Source organism: Macrobrachium rosenbergii, chromosome 44, assembly GCF_040412425.1.
Source record: "Macrobrachium rosenbergii isolate ZJJX-2024 chromosome 44, ASM4041242v1, whole genome shotgun sequence".
Lineage (NCBI taxonomy): Eukaryota > Metazoa > Arthropoda > Malacostraca > Decapoda > Palaemonidae > Macrobrachium > Macrobrachium rosenbergii.
In genome coordinates this window covers 17,583,004-17,605,503 of record NC_089784.1, presented here as the reverse complement: position 1 = coordinate 17,605,503, position 22,500 = coordinate 17,583,004, and the positions used below count along the sequence as shown (strand labels likewise).

The window sequence follows — 22,500 nt, the reverse complement described above, 5'->3', positions numbered from 1 at the left end:
TTAGAAGCAGAAACACGGTGTGCGTGGCAGCTGGTGAAGCCATTTTTCATCCAACTTCCTTACGCTCAGAGAGATGCAAGACAGGAATGTTGCACTCTGTAAGGAAACAAATAACATTTATCAAGAGGCAAATTTTCAATCATAAAAATCTTATGAGTATTAACAGACTTCTTAACATTCAGTTTATAACTTGAGATGCCACTCAGTAAAAAATATGAAACTCTTCCCTAAGATTCTGAATGAACAGGAAATCATGTCTGTAACAGTGACAGTTTCTTTAAGGAACAGGATCCTCCTGTTCTGGAACCCCTCAAGATATAGGTGCTTCTAACGCCTACACAAGAGACTTATCAGAAGAGCAAAAACTCCCCTGTGCATATCGATATTAAGTCATATACCAGTCATGAAACACTTAGGCCTTTCTCGCCTCTTTACTGTTAACATTCTAAATTATATTTTTTCTCTGAAAAAATATAATTATCTACGCTGACATTTAATTACTTATAGCGTATGTATCTCCATATCTGTCATAATTATTCTTTCACATCTGCCATACTATCAATTCGTCTCATGAGGCTCAACAGTTTGTTCATTCGTAGGTAGCATCCAAACTTCCTATAAAAAAAGATGATTTAGCTGAACAATTCCTTTATATATTCGGACCTCCGCTTCCATGGCTACTGTAAGTCTCTCCACATTTTTTTTTTTTTTGCACAGATTCTGCTATCTTCTCTCCTTCACACCTTCTAAGTCTTCCCCCTTTTATGAGAATATTTGGCCCATCAGATTCTCTAGTGTTTTCCGGGGCATCGAGGGTGATCTACTTTTGAATTTCCTGGGATCTAGGATATGAATTCTTTCACCGTGCCTTGTAACCGTTTCTACGGCAAAATCGTAATTTACATGCATACTTACACACACACAAATACATACATATAAAGTATATATATACACATACATAATATGGTTTAAATTCTATCTTCAGTAATACAGTACTATTGATAGCGTTCACATCTTTATAGTGGAATAAAGTTCCAAATCTGTACGTGTTTTTTTTCAGTGGTAATAAATAAATCCTATTCTTAAAGACAGGGATATTTGAAACTGTTTTTCATGATGTTGGAAGGATATATCTAAGGACAGTCTGAAAATCTACTTCAAGCTGAAAGTCTGGTTAACAAATTTATGAATACGTATGCGTCGTTGTTTTTATATATAGTGAAGGAGCATTTAACAAATGTGCTTATGTCTGTACGTCTTTTCAAATGAATCGCCATCAGTCAATATTTATGTAACAAACACTAAAGTATATCAGAATGTTAATCCGGTAACTTAATTCCATCAGTGACATTTTTCAACAAATTGTAACAAATGGGAAAATTAAAGTCTAAAAACTTCTACTTAAACGTCATGTGCAAGAAATTCTTATATCACAACTTGACTTACATTGCCTTTGTCAGAATACGAAAGCTAGCGCAAGTACGATATGTTGGTTCTCCAAACAACCAACGAGATTGGCTCCTAAATCTACTTTGAGTAGATTGGATTTATTCAAGCCTAAATAACTTGCCTTTCGGACAAAAGGCAGCTGACGTGCCGTGCCGGTTGGTCTAAGAGCATAAGGACGGTTTGGGAATAAAGAACAATGACTAAATGCTTCGAAAGTTAATCGGTTTTACATGGGAAATTTCTCTCTCTCTCTCTCTCTCTCTCTCTCTCTCTCTCTCTCTCTCTCTCTCTCTCTCTCTCTCCATTACTTCATAAAAACTGAAATTTGCTATTGTGGTTTAAGAAAAGGAGACGCATACCACTCATTTCTGGAATCATGTTAAGATTACAGGGTTCTGAATAAAAGGTAATACGAATAAACAATTAAACTTTATAATGATTAATAATCTATAAAAAGGAGCTATGTGCGTTAATCTACGATGTGCAAAGAAGACTGTTTCAAATATCCCTGTTTTTAAGATTAGGATTTATTTATTACCAATGAAAAAACAGGTACAGATTTGGAACTTTTATCCCACTATTAAGATGTGAACGCATCGGTAGTATTACTGGAGGCAGACTTATAGTTCCTAATGGCTGACTCACTTTCTGGTATTACTTTAAAAATGGTTCCTGAACAAGTAACGAAAACTTCACAAAAGAAATGAAAGTTGGACAAATTAGTACTTTGTACTTATTTTATGCTTACTCAACTGAGTAAAAAAAAATTGCTAATAATAAAAACCCAGTCTTTAAAGAGATATTGCCATTCCATGAAAGAGCTTCACGTAATTTTCAAACCGTCTGTATGGAGCTCCTATCCGATTACCAGTAGTATATCTCGAATAGTTCAAATTACACCACCGAACTCATTTTCTGCAAGGGTAGTGAGGAAGTATAGGAAAAAGATGAAGATTCGTTTGAAAACATGATACAACCGTCTACATATAATTACACAGGCGAATAGACTGAATGAAACAACGCAGAGCAATAAAGTCCCATTTTCTTTCATTTTGATTTCTTCAGAAAAAAATAACAGTTTGGTGACAGTCCCTACATCTGCACCCGAATAACAATTTATTTGCATCCTTTCCAGTGTTCGTATCATTTTACTCACAGGTGACATAAGCTGAATAATGTAACATTCCGACCCCACTAAAATTGAGGAAGGCAGTTTTAACAGCATAAAAAGAACGACAGGTTAAGCCCCTCCAAGCTTTGCCTGAACTATGATTTTTTGGCTTAATCTCTTCACACTGCTTCAAGCAACACAGAAGTTCGTTTTGCGTGTGTATGTGTGAATTTTCTCACTTTTGGTTTGTTAATTCATCAATGCTAATGTTTATGTTTGTATTGGAAATTATCATAAATAATATTGTACCCTAACACAATATTACATTTTAAAATAAAATCTACTCTTAATTAGAGTAATATACAACAGTTGTTATGGTAGTTGTGATTGTTTATAATTATCTTAAAAAGTGTTCCAGCAATTCGATATGAACTTTTAGCAAAGGTATTTCAGACAATGACAAAACCTTCCTTACGTTAATTACGAGTTTAAAACAGCTGTAATTAATTAGATTTCATAAAAAATACAGTGATCAATCCTTTGGTTCTCAGTATTTTATTATGAAAAATAATTATAAATACAATGCTTCAAATAAAAAAAGGAAATTTTGTGAAAAATTATTTTTGTGGTGAGGCACTCGAAAGAATATGGGTAGCAAAGTACAGAAACGAAAGTTGTTTGTGGTTTGCAGCAACATTTCCTTGTTCATAAAAGTTCCAAGTATCGTTGACGACTGACTATTTTCCATGTTTTTTTTTTTATAGGACGATGTCGAGGAGCATATTATTGATACATTTTAAAGCCACAGATTAAAGAGGAAAATGGGAAACTAAAAGTTCAACATTTGCCTACATAAATAAAACTTATAATAAATGAATTCTCCAAAAGCTATGCAAGGCGGTTCCTATCGACATCAAGGAGTCAACACCAAGGTTGTGATTATTTGTAATGTTTGGTCATGGTTTATAGGATTTTATTAAAAATCTGAATCTGCATAGCTGATTCCTGTCCACGAATTTTAAACAATAATTTAACACTGATAGCCTGAAAATTTGTTGTGAGTGACATCGACGCTAAAGTAGTCTTCAAATTCTGATTAATAAAATGAGATTGACCGTGAGGAATTGCTTAGTCAATTTTGTGAAAGTACAACGAACGAACATCATTCTATATAACATCACCGTAACATAAACAAAGGGAAAACATAGTATTCCAAAATGTTTCATCTATAGGTTATGTTTTTGACTTTACAACGTTTAGAAATGGGTTCACTGTGTAAATATAATCGGTAAGCATAGTATAAAGATTGTTTGGTGACTCATAGTAAAAGTTTCGTCTGGCTAACTTTAATGGGAGCCTATATGTTCCCTAAATTACGTCCTAAAGTTTCCTTCTCCTTGCGCCACGAAAAAAAAAAATGTGTGGCCCAAAACTTTTTTTCATCGCTCATTTATTTTTCATGTAATTTAGATCTCAACACAGGATTTAAAGATAAGAGAACAATTTTGTGTTCGGCGAGCATTATAACTAGTAAGAAAAATGCAGTAACATTTGTGTCCTGACGAATTTTATCAGATGAAAATAGGAGAATGAAAACCAAGTGAAAAGCCCTGAATATGTCACTTCTTCGGCCTTCATTTTTTTATTATCATATGATGTACTGTAAAAAGCAGCAAAGTCTTTATTAGTGCTGCTTTGTTTCTTACAGGAATAAACTTAGTTTTTTTTATTTACTTCACATTTAACTGTACTTTATGTACATAACTACGGAAGAGCGGGTAACACCCTATGGGTCCATTTTTTTATTGCCTATTTAATATGTAAAAGTCAAAAGTCTAGGCCAGTATTACGTTTACAAAGCACTTTCTTCGGCAATCATAGGTTAAGTGAAATCAGTCCTTGTGGACTCACCAATAATTTTCGATCCTCAGCTTTGTACGGACTTCATCAATTTAAAACGTTTAACTAAACTGGAAAAAAATACAGATTAAAAAAATGGTTAACTCATGCATCTTCGTCTTCGGCTGGCTAATTACTTGATAAGTTGGATTTCTATTTCAGTTATGATGAAGTAACAGGCGTTAGTTGTAGGCCTATGTGAAAAGTATAGTTTCAATAAATAGTTGCCTTTTGTCTTTTCGTCGCCTAGGTATTAATACGATTGAAAAAAATTTATGCTAGACTGACTAGTATTAATCTAAAAAGAAATTATAAAATTTTGCCCCACTGGCGTCCGAACATTAAGTCGATTTTATCCCTAACACAGGAGAGGTCAGTTTAAAGTGAGTCAATCAGCCTTGTTACGTCATTTAGCTGTTTTGTTGTAGCAGAAGTACAGTAAAATTAAAATGACAGTTTTCTTTGCTTTTCCTGAAGAGAAGCCTTCTTTCTAGAAATGGGGCATTGCCGAAGAAAACTTGATACGTATATTTCGGGCAGGAATGTTTATAACGAGTAAAATGTCTTGCTTTCCAATAATCCTATGGTTTTCATACCTCTACCTATAAAAAAAATCAGATATTACCTTACAAAGATAATAGTTAAAAAATTGGATCCTTTACCCTGAATCCCATGAAGAGGAGGCTCACCTCGGAAACATTTTATATTTTATCTAGTGTTACAGTAATAAAATTTATGAAAATTATATAGCGATCATGAATCCCAACTGTCCGTGTAATTATTCACATCATTTGCAAAAACTTAGTCTCTTATGAGAGCATGATTTTCCCATCACACTAAAAACCCATCTTCATTTAAATGGAGAAACCAGCGAGGCATTGCAAAAAGACAAATGATCCCAAAGTGTTTTCGTCTTACCGAAGACAACGAAAGAAAATGAATGTTTTGACCCGGAGAGAATGAAGGAGGAAAACAATCGTGGTGATGGAATATTAAAACGGCAAAATATCGTTCTCCAGATGAAAATATTTAAACAAACAGTTGAAACAGTGTACGAAGTAAATAAAGGTTATTAAGAATTCTCGAACTTTCTTACGACATTTCGAAGGCGATTCAAAAGTAGGCAAAATTACTTTCGTCATAACATAGAAAAAGATTAACGCAGCGGGTATCGAATAATTCTGACACTGCAAGGAGGAAATCCCCACGATTTTTTAGACTGGATTCATATAAAAAAAAATTAGGTACTGATGTCCATGCAACAGAAATCAGCTCTAGCTATGTAAGATAAGGAATAGGAAGAAAAGTAAAGATATTCAGTGGATGTTCAATTCTGTGGAAAATGGTTACAAGTCTGAAAAATCAAGTGCTTTTAAATTTATGGTATTGAAGAAAATACAAGAAAAATATCCCATGGCAGAGCATAGGAATAAAATTAAACCTTAGTAACAAAGGAAAAAGTAAATACGCCTATATTTACAGTATTTCATAACAAACTATATATTGAAAGATAATTTGATAAGGTAGCCGCAACACAAAGTCTAGTTAAAGAAGATAAATCATATACTTCGCAAAATACAGTAGACTAATAATTGAAGATCTATGACGCTAGTACGATAATAACACTATTAATGTTAATCATTTGGATATTCCGTTCATGATCAAATTATGCATACTCGTTTCATATTCTCTAAAACAAATGTACATTTTGCATACCTGAAGCATAATCTCAACAGCGTGACAACGTACTGTGACTGATATAGCAGATGATATTATTTATTACTATAATATATACAACTCAGGTTAAACCGTTTGGAAATACCTCCTCACGAGCACCAAGATTCATTTAAAACCTCCCCGTCATTCCTGTATGAACAAAGGTCTAGGTTAACTCCACTGCAGTGATGTCATGCTCACCTTTATTTTTACTATAATTTGAAATAATTGCTAGTATTTTTTGACAGACGGAAAGTAAAGTTAAATTTCAAAGGTAATTATTGATCTAACATCAGTAAATACGCTATGCAGAGCCAAATATTTAGTTTACAAAAATGATGATAATAATGATAATACTATTTCAACAATTACGTTATATCAATTATGGACAACCATTGGACATCCACATCTGATAGGTCATGTCCCAATATGACTTATTAACAACATTTTGACGTTGTGGAATATATATGAATGCTTTATATATTTGAATTTTTATAGGGGGTTACTGACTAACCGTAAGAACAATAGGATTTTACAGGAGATAACAAGCAATTACTTAAAGACAATTTGAGGGAGTGAGTTAAAAATTTCTTTCTATAATTTATGTAACGGTGCATCGATTATTTCCATTAATAAAAATGTTAATGCATTCTAAAAAAGTGGAATAATAATGATCATGATGATGGAAGTAATCTATAGAGTAACATGAGTATCAGAAATAAATTTCTACTTTACATGTCTAATAATAATAATAATAATAATAATAATAATAATAATAATAATAATAATAATAATAATAATAATAATAATAATAAACTATATGAAAAATAAATACCCAAATAGCATGACAACAAATACATTTATTCAAGAGAGAATTAAACATGACATATTCTGGGGATTTAAATATTTTGTGGAAAATATTCAGAGTTAAGGAAAACGAATTACTTTCAGAAGCATCAAAACAACTCTCCGAATATGAATCATATCTCTCAACAATATTACTTTTTATTAGTTTTCCAGCAGATAAGGAGTATTCAGTTATTCAATTATTGCTATTATATCATTACCTTTAACGTTTTTAGATATAAGAAAAATTTTTACTGACTAATGATAAGAACAGATTTTAGCTTTTTACATCTTACTGCCCCAATATTCATGCATATTTTTAGTGTTCTCACTAAGTTTATAGATCCCATGTGAAAAAAAAATACACACACACACACACACACACACACACATATATATATATATATATATATATATATATATATATATATATATATATATATATGTATGTCTGTATGAATATATATATATATATATATATATATATATATATATATATATATATATATATATATATATATATATATATATATATACATACAAAAATACATGTGCATTTGTATTTTTATTGCGGTATATCATATCTTATGGCCAGTATCTCAGAAATCAAAATGAAATATTAATGGAAAATAGAACCTTCTGAGCTGTGCGTTGTGTTGAATATACAAAAATCGCTTCATCATTTTAATTTTCATCTTATCTTCTTCCTCCTGTTTTCCTGCACGAGGACTAAGTTGCGTGAACTAAATATGGATCAGAATTTGTACAAGAATAAATACCGAGGAAAATAATATTATATGAGTATATTTATCAAAGAGTGCAGTCTTATGTTTCTCTCGCTGATATTGAAAGCAGGAAAATACTAGATTGTAAGTAAGCGTGAAGAACTGTAACCAACATTTTTTTTCTATTTTTATCCAAAAGATAAAGTTTTACCATTTCTGTGAATCACATTCATAATAAACATATTTCATCCGCTTTTAACGATTTTTGAAGCTTTCATGACACCTTGCTTTTGCCTGAAATATACTGTATAATACAAATGCTTAGTTTTTTTTCATATGACTCTAGATGACGTTCCGTACCGCTGACTCCAATAATACTTTGGAAATGCTAAAATCAAACCTTCTTTATCTTCTGCATAATACCCTTATTAACCTCTATCTTCATTGAAAAATATCAAACGATTTTTTGATAAACTGATCAATCAGTATATCAAAAGACTTAGTATCAGCTAGTTATTATAATTAGTACTGTATAATTTTGTCTCTACTTTATATTGAACTATTTTGCTTAATAACTTTAAGTCGCATATCAATACACACCACAAAAGGCAACACAGAATTAGAGTAGAGCTGGAAAAAGTTGTTTTAATTACCCATTAAAGTAAAAAAGATGCTGTAAAGCTAAATATCTTATTCCGAGATTCATTAATTTACTTTCGCGCTAAAACTTAAGCCAATTACCGAAAATTTTCCGGTATTCAGAAATTTATATACATTTTCAGTTGGATAATTATTCATATCTAAGGTAGGAGAGCAAAAATTACTTATTTAATATTTAAAAATACACACACACACACACACACACACACACACACACACACACACACACATATATATATATATATATATATATATATATATATATATATATATATATATATATATTATATATATATCATACATATGTATCATACATATGTATATATAAAAATATATAGTAGCTGACCAACCCAGTGCTGCCCGGGAAAATTCTGAATGACAACCAATAAACTCTCTCTCTCTCTCTCTAAGTCTCCCTCACTCTTTCCCTCTTTCTGCTCCCTAACACCCCCTCTCTCTCTCTCTCTCTCTCTCTCTCTCTCTCTCTCTCTCTTTCTTCTCCCTAACACCCTCCTCTACTCTCTCTCTCGCTCTCTTCCTTGCTCTCTCTCTCTCACTTCCTTGCTCTCTCTCTCTCTCTCTCCCTCTTTCTACTCCCTAACACCCTCCTACTCTCCCCCTTGCTTCCTCTCCCTCTCAATCTCTCCACTTCCTTCCTTCTCACCCACCATTCCTATTGGGGCTGAACTTGGACTTAAATGGCATCAGGATTGTTACTATTCATCTCAGCGACCTCGAAAACTATGGATTAGACACTGATATTTGGTGCCAGTGATGTCTTACCCCCAACCCAGCATTCTTTCCAAAAAGTAAGTCATATTTATATTGAGATGAGGTATGGTAAATTCGTAGAATTTATTTAGTTACTAAGTCTACGCACAGAACCAGCCCCATTCAGGGAATCCCTTCTCACCCCAAGCTCTGTGGTGCCCTTTGATGCTACTGATGTCTTACCGCACAGTATTCTTTTCTAGATAGTTATATGTATACCAAGTTTGGGTGAAATTGCTCAATGCATTTCAGAGTTATGCTGGAACATACATACACACACACACACACCACACCACACACATACATACATACATCCATATATATATATATATATATATATATATATATATATATATATATGTATATATATATATATATATATATATATATATATATATATATATATATATATATATATATATATATATATATATATATATATATATATATATATATATATTTACATGTACTGAGAGAGAAAGAGAGAACAACTGTCCAAGCGAAATGCCTACAATTTATAATACAAGACCATGGACTGTACATCTGTCTTTTTCTTTTGCTAACGGGAAAAACGTTTATTTCACTAATGAAACGAACAAGTGGCGTCGCAAACATCTAGGTAAGAAAAATGACGGATGGGAATACTGAGGTAAAAAAAAACAAGTATACTTCAAATAGATCTAAATCAAAAAGAATGAAGGACTTTCGAACGTTTTAAACTGAAGATGAAAATATGTGAGGTAAATGGCAATGCTTGCATATGAGTTAAAATGCACCTGACTTGAAATGTTTAGAATGATTAACAAAGGAATACATGTTCAAACTGATATTTGAAAGATATAATGGAAAGACATAAATCAACTCTTGTAATGTAATAAGATGTTTCCTTGCTTAAAGGTAAAGATTCATTCACGGTACTAATTTTCACCCAACAATTAATATCGTCTACTTTTAAATTTTCTTATTTTCTCTCTCCATTAGGGAATGAACTAAAAACTGATTAATCTAAAAAAGTTAATTAATATATGCATATCCATCGTTCTACATAAATGCACAATTATCAAAGTTCATGAATTTCCTGAATGAACTGTTTTAAATGGTTGGAATTCCGATCAGGATATGTTATCGCTTTTCGCAGGGAGATTTATTATTGTTCATGCAGTGTTCACAGCTAAACGTAGTTCCAGTGAGTGGTGTACAATTGGCCCTTGTTTTTCCAGACTTATAAAACCTGGCTAAATAATTTTTTTCCATTAGCTTTATTATCAATATACGATTATTATTTATTTTCCAATAACAGTATTAATTATTTGACAAAGTATGTGACACTTTTCATTAAAAAATGAAATATATTCCACCAGTATTTTGTGACTATCTTGAAATTATATGCACCAAATATATTGAAGTCGGAACATTAACTAGAAATATAGACTAATTCTTAACCATAAAAGTTATTTTTGCATGAACCAGCGTTTTTTTTTAAAGGGAGCTTAGTGTAATCACGCTTTAGAAGTTTTAGTCTTTTCTTTGATTATTTTCATCTCGTTTTCGATAAACTCCCATGGATCTTTGTGTTCCAAGATGCTTATGGAAATAGGAGACATGACTGTTTTGTATCTATGAGAGTACAGCCGTAAGCTGTTTCATAACACCAGTGAAAATATTTCATGGAAATGGAAAATCATTACGGAAATCTCCAATTTTCCATAAATATCATATCCTAGAAACATTCTTGTCATTGAAATTCGAGATTTTTCTGGATAATGACAGTTAGAAAGGAAATTTGTTTCCAGCGATTGAACTGAATTTTCAAATTAGTGGAATTCTATTTATCCGAGAACATTATGGTCAACTTATGTGAAAAGGACTGCAATTAATGATTCTTAAAACGGAACAAAGTTTGTTTACGTAATTGCAGAATGGTTAACATGCACAAGAACAACTAAGGGTCATGAGTGAAGAAGTAAGGTATTAAGACAACGGGGAGAGTTATTATAAATCGATGATTAACTATTTTGGTTAAATGAATGATATAGAGCTGTAAAGGGGATTATTGTGAAGGGTATTTAGTACTGCTGCGAGGCGTGCTGCCTCTCCCGGCCTAATTGATAACTTTTGGAAAAGATGTAGGTTTTTCTTGTGGACGTGTAACGAGATCATTTAATAGTGGGGTTAGATCGCTTCAGAATTATTTCGTGACATTATCGATTAATGAGTTTTATAAGTCTCAATAAAGTTATGCAGAGAAACATCGTGAGACACCGACTTACTCAGTCAGGTCATAATATACTACATCATTAAAGTCAATGCTATATTCATTTTCTTGAATATATTAAAGGCGACGTTTATTTTTACAACGTTACCATCCTTTTCATGGTAGAAATAATTCTCATACTTTGAAAGCGCATCTGTTAAATAATCAACTATTAAGGGAAAGACAACTGTAGATAATCAAATGAAATTTCCAGCACAAATTCATTATGTAAAATCTCTAATTTGTTTCCTTTTCGACTGCCAATTCTAGTAGGAGCAAAAATAAATTTTGGTGCCGAAATCTAATAAAGTAAAATAGGAGCAATAATACTGATTACAATTACAACAACAAGAAGCATTTATAATAAAATAATACTGATGAATGTAGAATATTTCCTAAATAAATAATAATGTAAGAAGTATTAATCCAAATTTAAAATCAACAGGAGCCATGACAGTAAAAAGAAAACCACAATTCAAGGAAACTTCTCTCGTTTCAATTCGTCATAGGAATATTGAATATCAAAGGGAATGAAGCAGATAACAAATCGTTTAAGGTTCCTGGGATTTCTGCCTAAGTTTTCCAATATTCATGAAAGAGAGTCTTGGCAAAGCAGACTCCCTTGTTTCTTGATATTGGATGTTTTCCGTCCTTTGAGCAAAGTTTTGTTTCATACTTTTCGACAGTGTTTTCTTTTTATGAATCTTTCCTCCTTTTCAAAGGCAGGAGGCGAAGTATGATTTTTAATGTTTTATTTTTTATATATAAATTCATCATATATAAAAGTAACGTGTTAAAACTGTGGTGAAAAACTATTAGAAGACGGGGATTGATAATTGTATCTGGCCTGAGTCAATATGCAGCTCAAAATTTGATTTTGACGATGACATTGCTACAATAGGTTTACATCTATTAGTTGCCAATTACTATGCCACGTTTGAATGAATGAGAAGTTCGTTAAACTTCCCACTAATGCCACTGACTTTGCTTTTAGCTCACGTCGACAACAAAACCATTGCCTAAGATGTAATTAACTTCATCAATCTTTAGGCTGAGAGAAAAACTGTAACTTGGTGGGTGTTTGTATCACGTCATACTGAAATTACCTCTGTTACATGGTTTTTGTAATTTAATGCACGAATAAATTATGAAAGAAAAATGATAATGAATGATTCTGTTTCTGTTGTGGTGGATGCGACTAAAGCAACATTTCTCATGTTCATTTCAGCCATTCATAAATACCTTCCTTTAATTCCACTCATGTCCAGTCCATTCATAAGCAGAATACCGATTCATCACAGATCACTTATTTCCCTTCATTTTTCTCCTGACACATGTTGTCGCTATCAACTGGTGGTTATTTATGATGCAATGTGGACCTTGACAGTTAAGTGATTATTTATGAAGCAATGTGGACCTTGACAGTTAACCTTGAGTGGAATAAATAATTTTACTCTTTTTTCAGGTTATTCTTTTGATTTTCTCAGGTGATACCCCTTTCAGCTTTTCTCTGATAATATGGAAAATTATCACTGGAACGTCTGGAGATATAGTAGCATATTATTTAGAAGTGAATATCAGTGGTTTTTGGACGGACCGTATCAATAACTAGACGTGATGTTTGAATGCTACATATAATTTCTTTTTGAGCATTTCCTTGCCAGTTCTGCGGAAACCAACTCAAAATGGATTAGTACTCTCATTTAGAAGAGTTTGTCCAAAAATTATCTCCGACAAACATGAGTGAAAGGCGTTTTCTCTTTTGGTCTCCAGTTTGTGCCTAAAAAATTATTTTAAAGTTGGGCCTTTTATTTTTGTAGCTATTATTCTTGGCACTGCTCCCTTGAGAGTTGAGACAGCTTTCTGTGATCAAGTTGGGCATGTCCTCTAGAATGAAGAACTTGGCTGTTTTCTATTGCTAAAACGTGCATTCCTGTCATTTTCTGTAATAACGTAATCCCTGGTTGAGTCCCAACACTCCTGGTTTGTTATTTAGCAGCCATACTTGGCAACCGCTTGTTTTAATCTAGCGAAAGTGAACTATAATTTCTTTAAATTTCTAATTTCAAATAATACGTTAATGAAAAAGTCTAATCTAACTGTTTACCATTCCTTTATTTACTGTATTTTATTGTATGCAATGCAAGACACACCAGGTAGGATCAGGTCCAGTGGATGATATCCAGATGAAAGACGCCGCTTCCATACTTCAGCTTTGGCGTTTTTATTTTTTTAAAGAATATTTGTTAACACACTTTATATAACTTGCCTTAAATTTTGCATAGATTGTAATATTAACTATCTACGAGGTTTAGATTCGAAATTTCGACTTTCATAAGCATCTCCACTACTCATATTGCTTTTAAGTACTGTGGTGCGGCAGGCATTAAGTGAACAAGACCTAGTACTCCTATGCTCTGTTGACGGCTCAACATACTGGTTAGTTTTGTTGCTGGTCATTAAAATAAGTAAATCTTGCTGGAAACAGTTGATGAGACAATGCCATTCTTATAATTTGAACTGCTGACCACTGAGATCTCTATCCAACGCTATATCCACTCAGCCACAAAAATCATGAACGGATATGAACCAGATGTGCTTCAGCATTGTCACGAAACCATAGCAGGCTAAATGAATTAATGTCCAAGGGTTTACCAACCCTGACACCTCCCCGTCCCTGCCTCTCCCTACTGCGTCCCCCCTTGCAAGAGCAGAAATACTCACTCTCCTCCGCAAAAGATCGAACTAGACCTAACTCGAAATAGATGGTGAGGACTTACCTCCTCCTTCGGTATTTGAATCGCTGACCGCTGAAACACCAGTTTATCATTGTCTCTACTCGTCACAGATGACAAAGAGGATGGGGGACCAGATGTACACCTGCATATACTTAACATCAAAAGGACCGACTGACACCCAAATCTGTTGTTGAACCCCTCCCTGTAACACAAGGATACAGCTACATTAAACTTTCCTCCAAGTGGGCCACATAGTGCATAAAATAATGTATGAGAATGTATATTTATTCTTTTTTCATTTTCTCGTCAACGGAGAAATAGAAGAGTAACAGGAGCATTGAGGCGTTTGATTGATTATGAAATTTAGGTCTTGAAGACAAGCCCCGGAACCCATCAGGATTATTCGGCGCCGTAATGAAGGTGACATATGTAAATTAATGATATGATTGATAATGAATAAGTCAGTCGACTTCCCCCAGCATTCCTTGTTACATTGTTACTCCTCTCGAAACGGTACATGATTTCATTTACAATTCATACTATAGTGAAACCATGAAAAGTATCAACCCTTATGACAAAAAGTACAGAATTATTTCCTATCTCGGGTTTGTTATTGGAAGTGAAAGAAAGCAATAAAAGGCCATTTCTCCCCTATCCTTCATTTTTTCCTCTCTTCTAAACCTATCATCATTTACTTGTTTCATTTTTAAAGACGAAGGGGTCAATTAAAATTTTAGATGCATCCGGCGAAAGAGCTCACCGATTGTTTCCCCTTTTTACTGCCCCATTCTAACGATTTAATGGTATATTCGGAGTCTTTTACTGGACAGGAAAGTTAGCAATGACAGCGAGAGATATAACGGAAAGATAGCTATGGCGAATTTTACATAATGCTATATCTGTTTTTCTTACGCATAATATTTTTTATGGGGAAGATACAACATTAAAATGTATATATTTACTTCGTAAAAACTTTTTCAGAGATATTTTTTCACATCTTTATTTTTCTCGTGGTTTGGAATTTTATTTTACAAGGGAAGGTGCACAGTAAAAGTATTTGGAATACAATTACTTTTTAACAATTCTGTTTTATTTTCAAACATTTTTTCCATTACGCTGTATTTTTTCTTGTTTTTTTTTATATATATAGTCCTCCAATTAAAGACACACTCAGCTTTTACATGGATGATATTCCATAAAGGAAACGATGCAAGTATAATGAATACTGGGGAAACATTCTGGTCAAAATTGCATGTCAATCTCGAAAGAAAGTTAGCATTCGGTGTGGTATATTGGGTAGTCAACGACTTTCTAAAATCTGATGTTCACTCTAGTTATGAGTTAAAGAATAAAAACTTACAAATTTTTTTATTTTTTCAGCTGTAAAATTAAAATCTCCCACTCTCAACGTTGCCATCGTAATGATCACACTTATAAAGTTCGCTGTTTCATCATCTTTTTAAATTACCTGGAAATCTCTCGAGAATCAATTACGAAGCAAACCTATTCCTTTCGCCAACACTGAGAAATTCTCATCATTCATGAAAAGCATGACAATCCCCACACCCCCCCACAATATATCACAATATATATATATATATATATATATATATATATATATATATATATATATATATATATATATATATATATATATATATATATATATATTATATATATATATATATATATATATATATATATATATATATATATATATATATATATATATATATATATATATATATATATATATATAGAAAATATATATAATATAAAAAAATAAAAAAATATATATAATATATATATATATATATATATATATATATATATATATATATATATATATATATATATATATTATATATATATATATATATATATATATATATATATTCGAAAATAGTCGAAACTAAAAAAAAGCAAGCCTACACTTGAATCAAACTGCAGCTGCCTGACATAATTTTGCTTCATGATCCAATTCTTTTGGCTCTTTCACTAACGAAACCGATTTTGTTTCTTGTTACCAAATCATTCACTTATTTCAAATAGATAAACGAGGATCTAAAAATGTTTAATTGAGGTCTAATTTCTCTTTGATGGGTTAATCAGGAATTGAAACTTAAATTCAGTTGAGGATCCACATGGTAGAAGTAGATCACTTTATCATATAACGATATATATATATATATATATATATATATATATATATATATATATATATATATATATATATATATATATATATATATATATATATATATATATATATTATATTATATATACTTATCTCAAAGTTGAAAATTTCTGATGCAGTTAACAATTATTAGAATGAAAAAACACTGACATTGTTTGTCTAAGGATAAAGATCACAGCGGAAAAAGCATATTCCTAACGTAACAGAACGCCAGAAACTTACATGAGTTACATCTTTCGCCAATTCAGTGTCTTAGAGGGGAAACTATTTAGGGACATTAATCTGTTTGTTTATTCCGATGTAATACGACTCTTGTTTTCTCCATTCTTCTTCAATTGTCCAATCCACTTTAGAAGGTAAATGATCATACACACACTTAAACTTACGCCCTTACATTCGCGTACATATGAACATACAGAGAGAGAGAGAGAGAGAGAGAGAGAGAGAGAACACGCATCAATTGTTACAGAAGTTTCTGGTATACAAACTGCGCTGATTTCAGTCGTCACTTAAAAAGGAAATTATAACAATCTTTACGATAAAAAGGAAATGATAACAATCTTCACGATACAAAGGAAATGATACCAATCTTCACGATGAGGGATTCACTCACGCGGAAAACTTTTTATTTTTCACCTGTTCTTAAACTTTCTACTTAATGGGACACTGTTACACCCTGCCTGAGAGAAAAACCTACAGGGCATTTTGTGAGGCAATTACTATCGATCACACTTAAATTTTGCGCAATGAATTCAAACGAGCAATATTACTATATTAATAATTAAAGCAACTTCATAAAATTAGACATAAGACAAATTCAGATTTGGTGAATGTTTCTGAAAATTTTATGTATTAAAGATAGCACAGGCCCTTTTTTAAATCATATCTCATATCTTAAATATATATCAGATCTGTCACATCATAAAAGCATTACAGATTGCTACTATTGTATCAAATTTACTTGGGATTCAAATTACATTCTGAGTATAAATTTTACCTTTTTTTTAAGCAAATCGCGTTTTCACTGTAGCGTGTTACTATATAAAGTATGTTGACAAACATCATGCGTGAAATAGACTCATTGTTTTTAGTATGGGTACCGAGAGAAAGAAAATGTATAAATTACGTAAGCGTACCGAAGGATGTCTCGGATGGTGTGGAAGGAGAGAACCGATGAATCCTTTAATTGGTGAAATAAGGGAGCTAATATGATGAGCGAAAAGTGAAACGTTTAATCATATTGTTGAAACCATTCTTCTTCATGAAAGTGAAGCTGTTTTGAGTGAAGGAGAAGAAAAAAGTATTGAAATATGAGTATTATTTATGTGCAAAAGCAGAGTTATTCAAGTAATTTAAAGATAAAATCATATTGAATGAATTTCACGAAAAATCTTCACTGAACATAGTACGTGGTGCTAGTGTAGTCTTGCTGAGGCAACGGAAGAGGAAAGGAAAGTGATAAACACTTAGAAGGAGGAGATTGAATGACTGAATGGTAAACCTGTTAAAATAATGAACACTTTGCATCAAGGAAATCCAAGACTACATGAAAGTTTGAAGCAATGTAACGCATTAAATGTGAGTTGGTGGACAATTGCGAATGAATCTTATTTTCTTTGGTTTTTAGTGTCAAAGAACATGACTTTGTAAATGATCTGTCTTGAGTGTATTTTTGAAATTAGTAGCTATCTGTAACCATTTTGCCTTCCTCTTATAAGCCAGTCAAAGATAAAAGTAAGGCATGGAGACACGGAAATATATTATATTTATGGCATTCACGTAAATTTGATAATAGAGCAATATATTCTTCGACTCATTAGGCAGTGGCTTGACAACAGATATTCCGCCATTCCGTCTACTAAAGAGTATTTCCTTCTCGTCCATATTTTAAGATTCCCTTGTCGTCTGTTATTCCTTTAACAGTTTCCCTTTATTGCAATGAAAGGAAAAATATCTATGGTAGAGTTTACAGGTTTCTTCTGGTAAGCTATTTGAAGGGTCTCAATAGAATTCAGGTTTCGAGATGATTCATTTTTTTTAATGCCAGATCATATAAACTCGTAAAAGGTCCATTTACTGAAGCTGGAGGAGTCCATAAAACATTAAAACAACACTTTTAGTGTGAAGAGTATTCCAAATGAAGAGTAGAACAGACAGGTGAGAGAAGATTATGAATTATTCATGCAATTGTTTTCAGCTGAAGACTAGGTCTGCTTTTAGAAGGTGCTAGTGCTTTTTATGGTCAGCTCTTTAAGTTTCTGAGCCTCATATCCAGAGAAGTTGAAAGCAATCTCGCTTCTGAACAATATTTTGGCATTGTTATTTACTTCATTCTTTTTTTTTATTATTAAATCGACCTTTATTTTTGCAGACTCTTGCTCCTAGAGCAGCCCATGTTAAATTTCCTTAACAACGAGTTTCGTGATAACATTCAACGAACCTCGTAAGGGACACCGAAAGGATTATGGTACACGATGCTTCAGCCCTTTACAAAGTCAGGGGTGGAACTTTCTTTTTCTTGAATATCTGTCAAAAATATTTACCCCATATTGTTTTGCACTTTTTCTTATTTGTTTTCATTCTGATGAACCTATAATTTCGATGATTTACGAACATAAAACATAAATTTATATGGCTTGGAGAAAATAAAAAAAAAATACCGATAATAAGATCATGTCAGCGTGTGCATAAGTTTGCTGTTGTGCAAAGTAACTTTGAATCGAATACAGATAATTGGTTTGCGACAGAGGCGTTTGGACAACCCTAAACGTTTAAGCTAACTTCCAAGAAGTTGCGTACCCACAAAGGTTATCTCAGAATACAATACAGGTTGAAACACAATCATTTAATTAGTCATTTGAAAATTTAGGTGAAAGATTAATTCGGAATGAGACTAGATTTTTAATTGGTTTTGCATCCTCTGCAGTTTAGTCTGCCACTGGTATTTTCATCGTTGTTTGATTGAGTGAACTGTAATCCTTTTACATAGGCAGTTAGATATCTTTTTCATTTGATGTCATTTCGGTAAAGAATAATTTCCGAACAGAGGAAACTACATGAAACTAAACATTTTCCATCATTTTACATTTGTTGCAACAGAATTAAGCTTAAATTATGTGATAGTTCAGAAGTTTTCTGCAGAAAAAAATTAGATTTTTCGTTGCGTAATTCACTTCGAGAAATGTTACCAGTTTTCAATGTATATTCATAAGCAGTGTCACAAGAAATGTCTTAAACTAATATTTGTTAATGAATCGTTTATTTTTATGTATAACCATGAATAAACATAATCATTAATCGCAAACACATTAATTTCCCGCAAAACGAATTAGACGAGGGCTCAGCTACAATAACCACTCGAATTAACTTGTTCTGCTTACGCAGTGATGCTTTCAGAAGGCAAACACCTGAAAATGGAGTTCTGGTTTGGTTCATCAGACTCTCTTCAGACTCTCGGAGCAAGGCTCTTGTTTGCTCTCAGCCTTTGGTTTCCTAATTAAAGGCACTTTGGAATGTTTTTACTGTAAAAATTGGAAAGTATCATGAATTAAATACTTTGTGTACATGAACAACCATATCGTAAATTCAGATAGCAGCTAATTATCTGATAATTATACTTTTTCAAGGCTAGATCGCGATAAACTCATAGCAAATGCTTTGTTTAGATTTGTCCCACAAGAGGTAGGGGATTCGGTACGTACACGTATACAGACGTGCTCGGTACCTGAACGAATATTGAACGATACAAGCCCGCTTTTTTTGGTTAAATTTCCCGGATTTCTGATTTTATAAGTACATTAGGTAATTAGGTTGTTATTCGACTATTACGGGTCACTGCTGGTGATGAGAGAGAGAGAGAGAGAGAGAGAGAGAGAGAGAGAGAGAGAGAGAGAGAGAGAGAAATAACAAGTGCTGTGTAATAAGTGTTCTGTCAAAGATATATCCCATCACACCTGGACGGTCATGGACATGTATTCCTCAGTCTGATTGGTCTAAATAATCCACCAGATATTTTCCTTACCCTGCACGCACGCGCTTGCAGGCTTGCAGGCACACACACACACACACACACATATATATATATATATATATATATATATATATATATATATATATATATATATATATATATATATATATATATATATATACATGTGTGTGTATACCTGATTCACGAAGATATGGAACGTGACGAATGTGTGTATATGTATGTATGTATGTATGTATGTATGTATGTATGTACAGTATGTATATATATATATATATATATATATATATATATATATATATATATATATATATATATATATTACTTATTTCTAGGAAATGCCAGTGCTCTATAAAAATAAGCTAAATTGATTTGATACTGGATACCAAATCACGGGCACACACATCATGATAAGGATGATTATAAGAATTGTAATCATATACCGCATACCTATTAAAACCTAACACTTACTTACAATACTCAATGTGCAACCCATTATTTGGATATTTTCGTAAAAAATGGTAACATTATCTACAGTATTTCTACACGATCATGTTAGTATCTAAAGAGAAAAACTCGAACAAGGCACTTCAAGAATTGCTAGTTTTATGGAGAAGTACATTTCATAAATAGCTATTTTCATAAGGATATGCATTGCACGTGTCTGTTCTTTTTAAAACGGAGAAGAATGCGATAATAAGACGAGAAGAGAGCTCGCGGGGAAAGGTGAGAAGGAGATGAAGTAACACTTTTTCATTCCTTTTGAGGACGAGAAGCCTTTAAAAGGATGTTGTTGGTATTACGGAGCCAGACCTTAATGGAAATGGAGTCCTTTCCCGTCATAAATGTATGCCAACCCGAACGGCAGGATAAAATTTTATTTATTAATTTTTGGTAAATTTAAGTCAACTCTGATAAATTCTACTTGTCATACTTGCAGGATAAAATTTTATTTGTTAATTTTTGGTAAATTTAAGTCAACTTTGATAAATTCTACTTGTAATACTGTTAAAAATGTAAAATATTGTATATTGTGTATTGTCTAATAAAAGATAAAAAAAAAAAAATTACGGTATGTGTTGTTATATCGGTTCTGTTTGGTAGCATGTTTCTGGTTGGACTAAGGCTTCCTCTGTTATTTACCAAATACTAATTTTCATATCGTTAATGGTAGTTTTTAAGTCGAGCGACGATGAATTTTACAGGTGTATTACTCTAATGTCCATTCTATACTGGTGTTCTAGATCAAACTTTGCTTTAATATAGGGTAAGAACATTGTTTTCACAGACTGAGAAAAATAGCTATTTTTTATAATTAACTAGAAATGTAACAGCACTTCATGTGAACATTAATATTCTTTTTATTATCGATTTTTACATTTCAGTGACGATACTAGACAAGGAAGAACGAAACTCCAAAAACTGTTTGTACCTACTTTATAAATGATGTTTCTCCTTACAGCCGAGATTTTGAAAAATACTGCAATGTTCAAAAACCTACATTTGATACAACGCTGAAGTTGGCATTAATACGGTACCAAATGAATGGAACATTCTGAAAAGTCAGAATGTCGCGAACTAATGAAATGAGGATGAGCAATTGCTTATTGGAATTCATTGCAAAAAAGTATCGCATTTCCTTATTTCCTCTTGTAAGATTTAAACCGAAGCCAACCGCCAACTGTACCGCACACTCGGCAATTTTTCTCGAGGATAAACATAGGCCAAAGCGGATTGGTGTCTGACGTTGCCGGACGCACGAAAAAGAAAAGAATATGAACTCGGAGGCGAATCATTTACGGCAGGACTCAGAGAGATTAACTCAATACGTCTTTGTATGTACTGGATGGTGTAGTATAATTAATCTATTGTTCTGATAATAGTATATCCTATGGTGGTATTTCGGTTTATATTTATACAAACATATAAACATAAAAATAACTGCTTCCATTCACATACCTACAAATACACACACACACACACACACACACACACTATCATACATGTTTACAAGACATTCACTTATTTCCCACGCGCGTTCAAAACTTGCATTGGTAATCATATGCAAGCACTGTGCTGAAATACGGCGTAAGTAGAATAAGCATAGACACGTATAAAATTAGCAAAAGTTCAAAAAGGTGTCAAA

General features: G+C 32.5%; 1 protein-coding gene across 3 annotated transcripts in view; it reads right to left on the bottom strand.

Moving 5' to 3' along the window:
• The window catches only part of LOC136829368 (uncharacterized), a 489,602-nt gene that overhangs the window by 16,241 nt on the left and 450,861 nt on the right, over positions 1-22,500 (bottom strand). For 2 of the 3 annotated variants that reach the window (XM_067087816.1, XM_067087817.1), the window contains 2 exons: positions 14,212-14,371; positions 1-96 (listed from right to left, as the gene is read on the bottom strand). The exon at positions 1-96 is cut by the window's left edge and continues 6 nt beyond it. In XM_067087816.1, the coding sequence (XP_066943917.1) occupies positions 1-96; positions 14,212-14,371 (256 nt within the window). The remainder of the gene's footprint in view (positions 97-14,211; positions 14,372-22,500) is intronic. The other variant, XR_010850369.1, reaches the window with a different exon arrangement.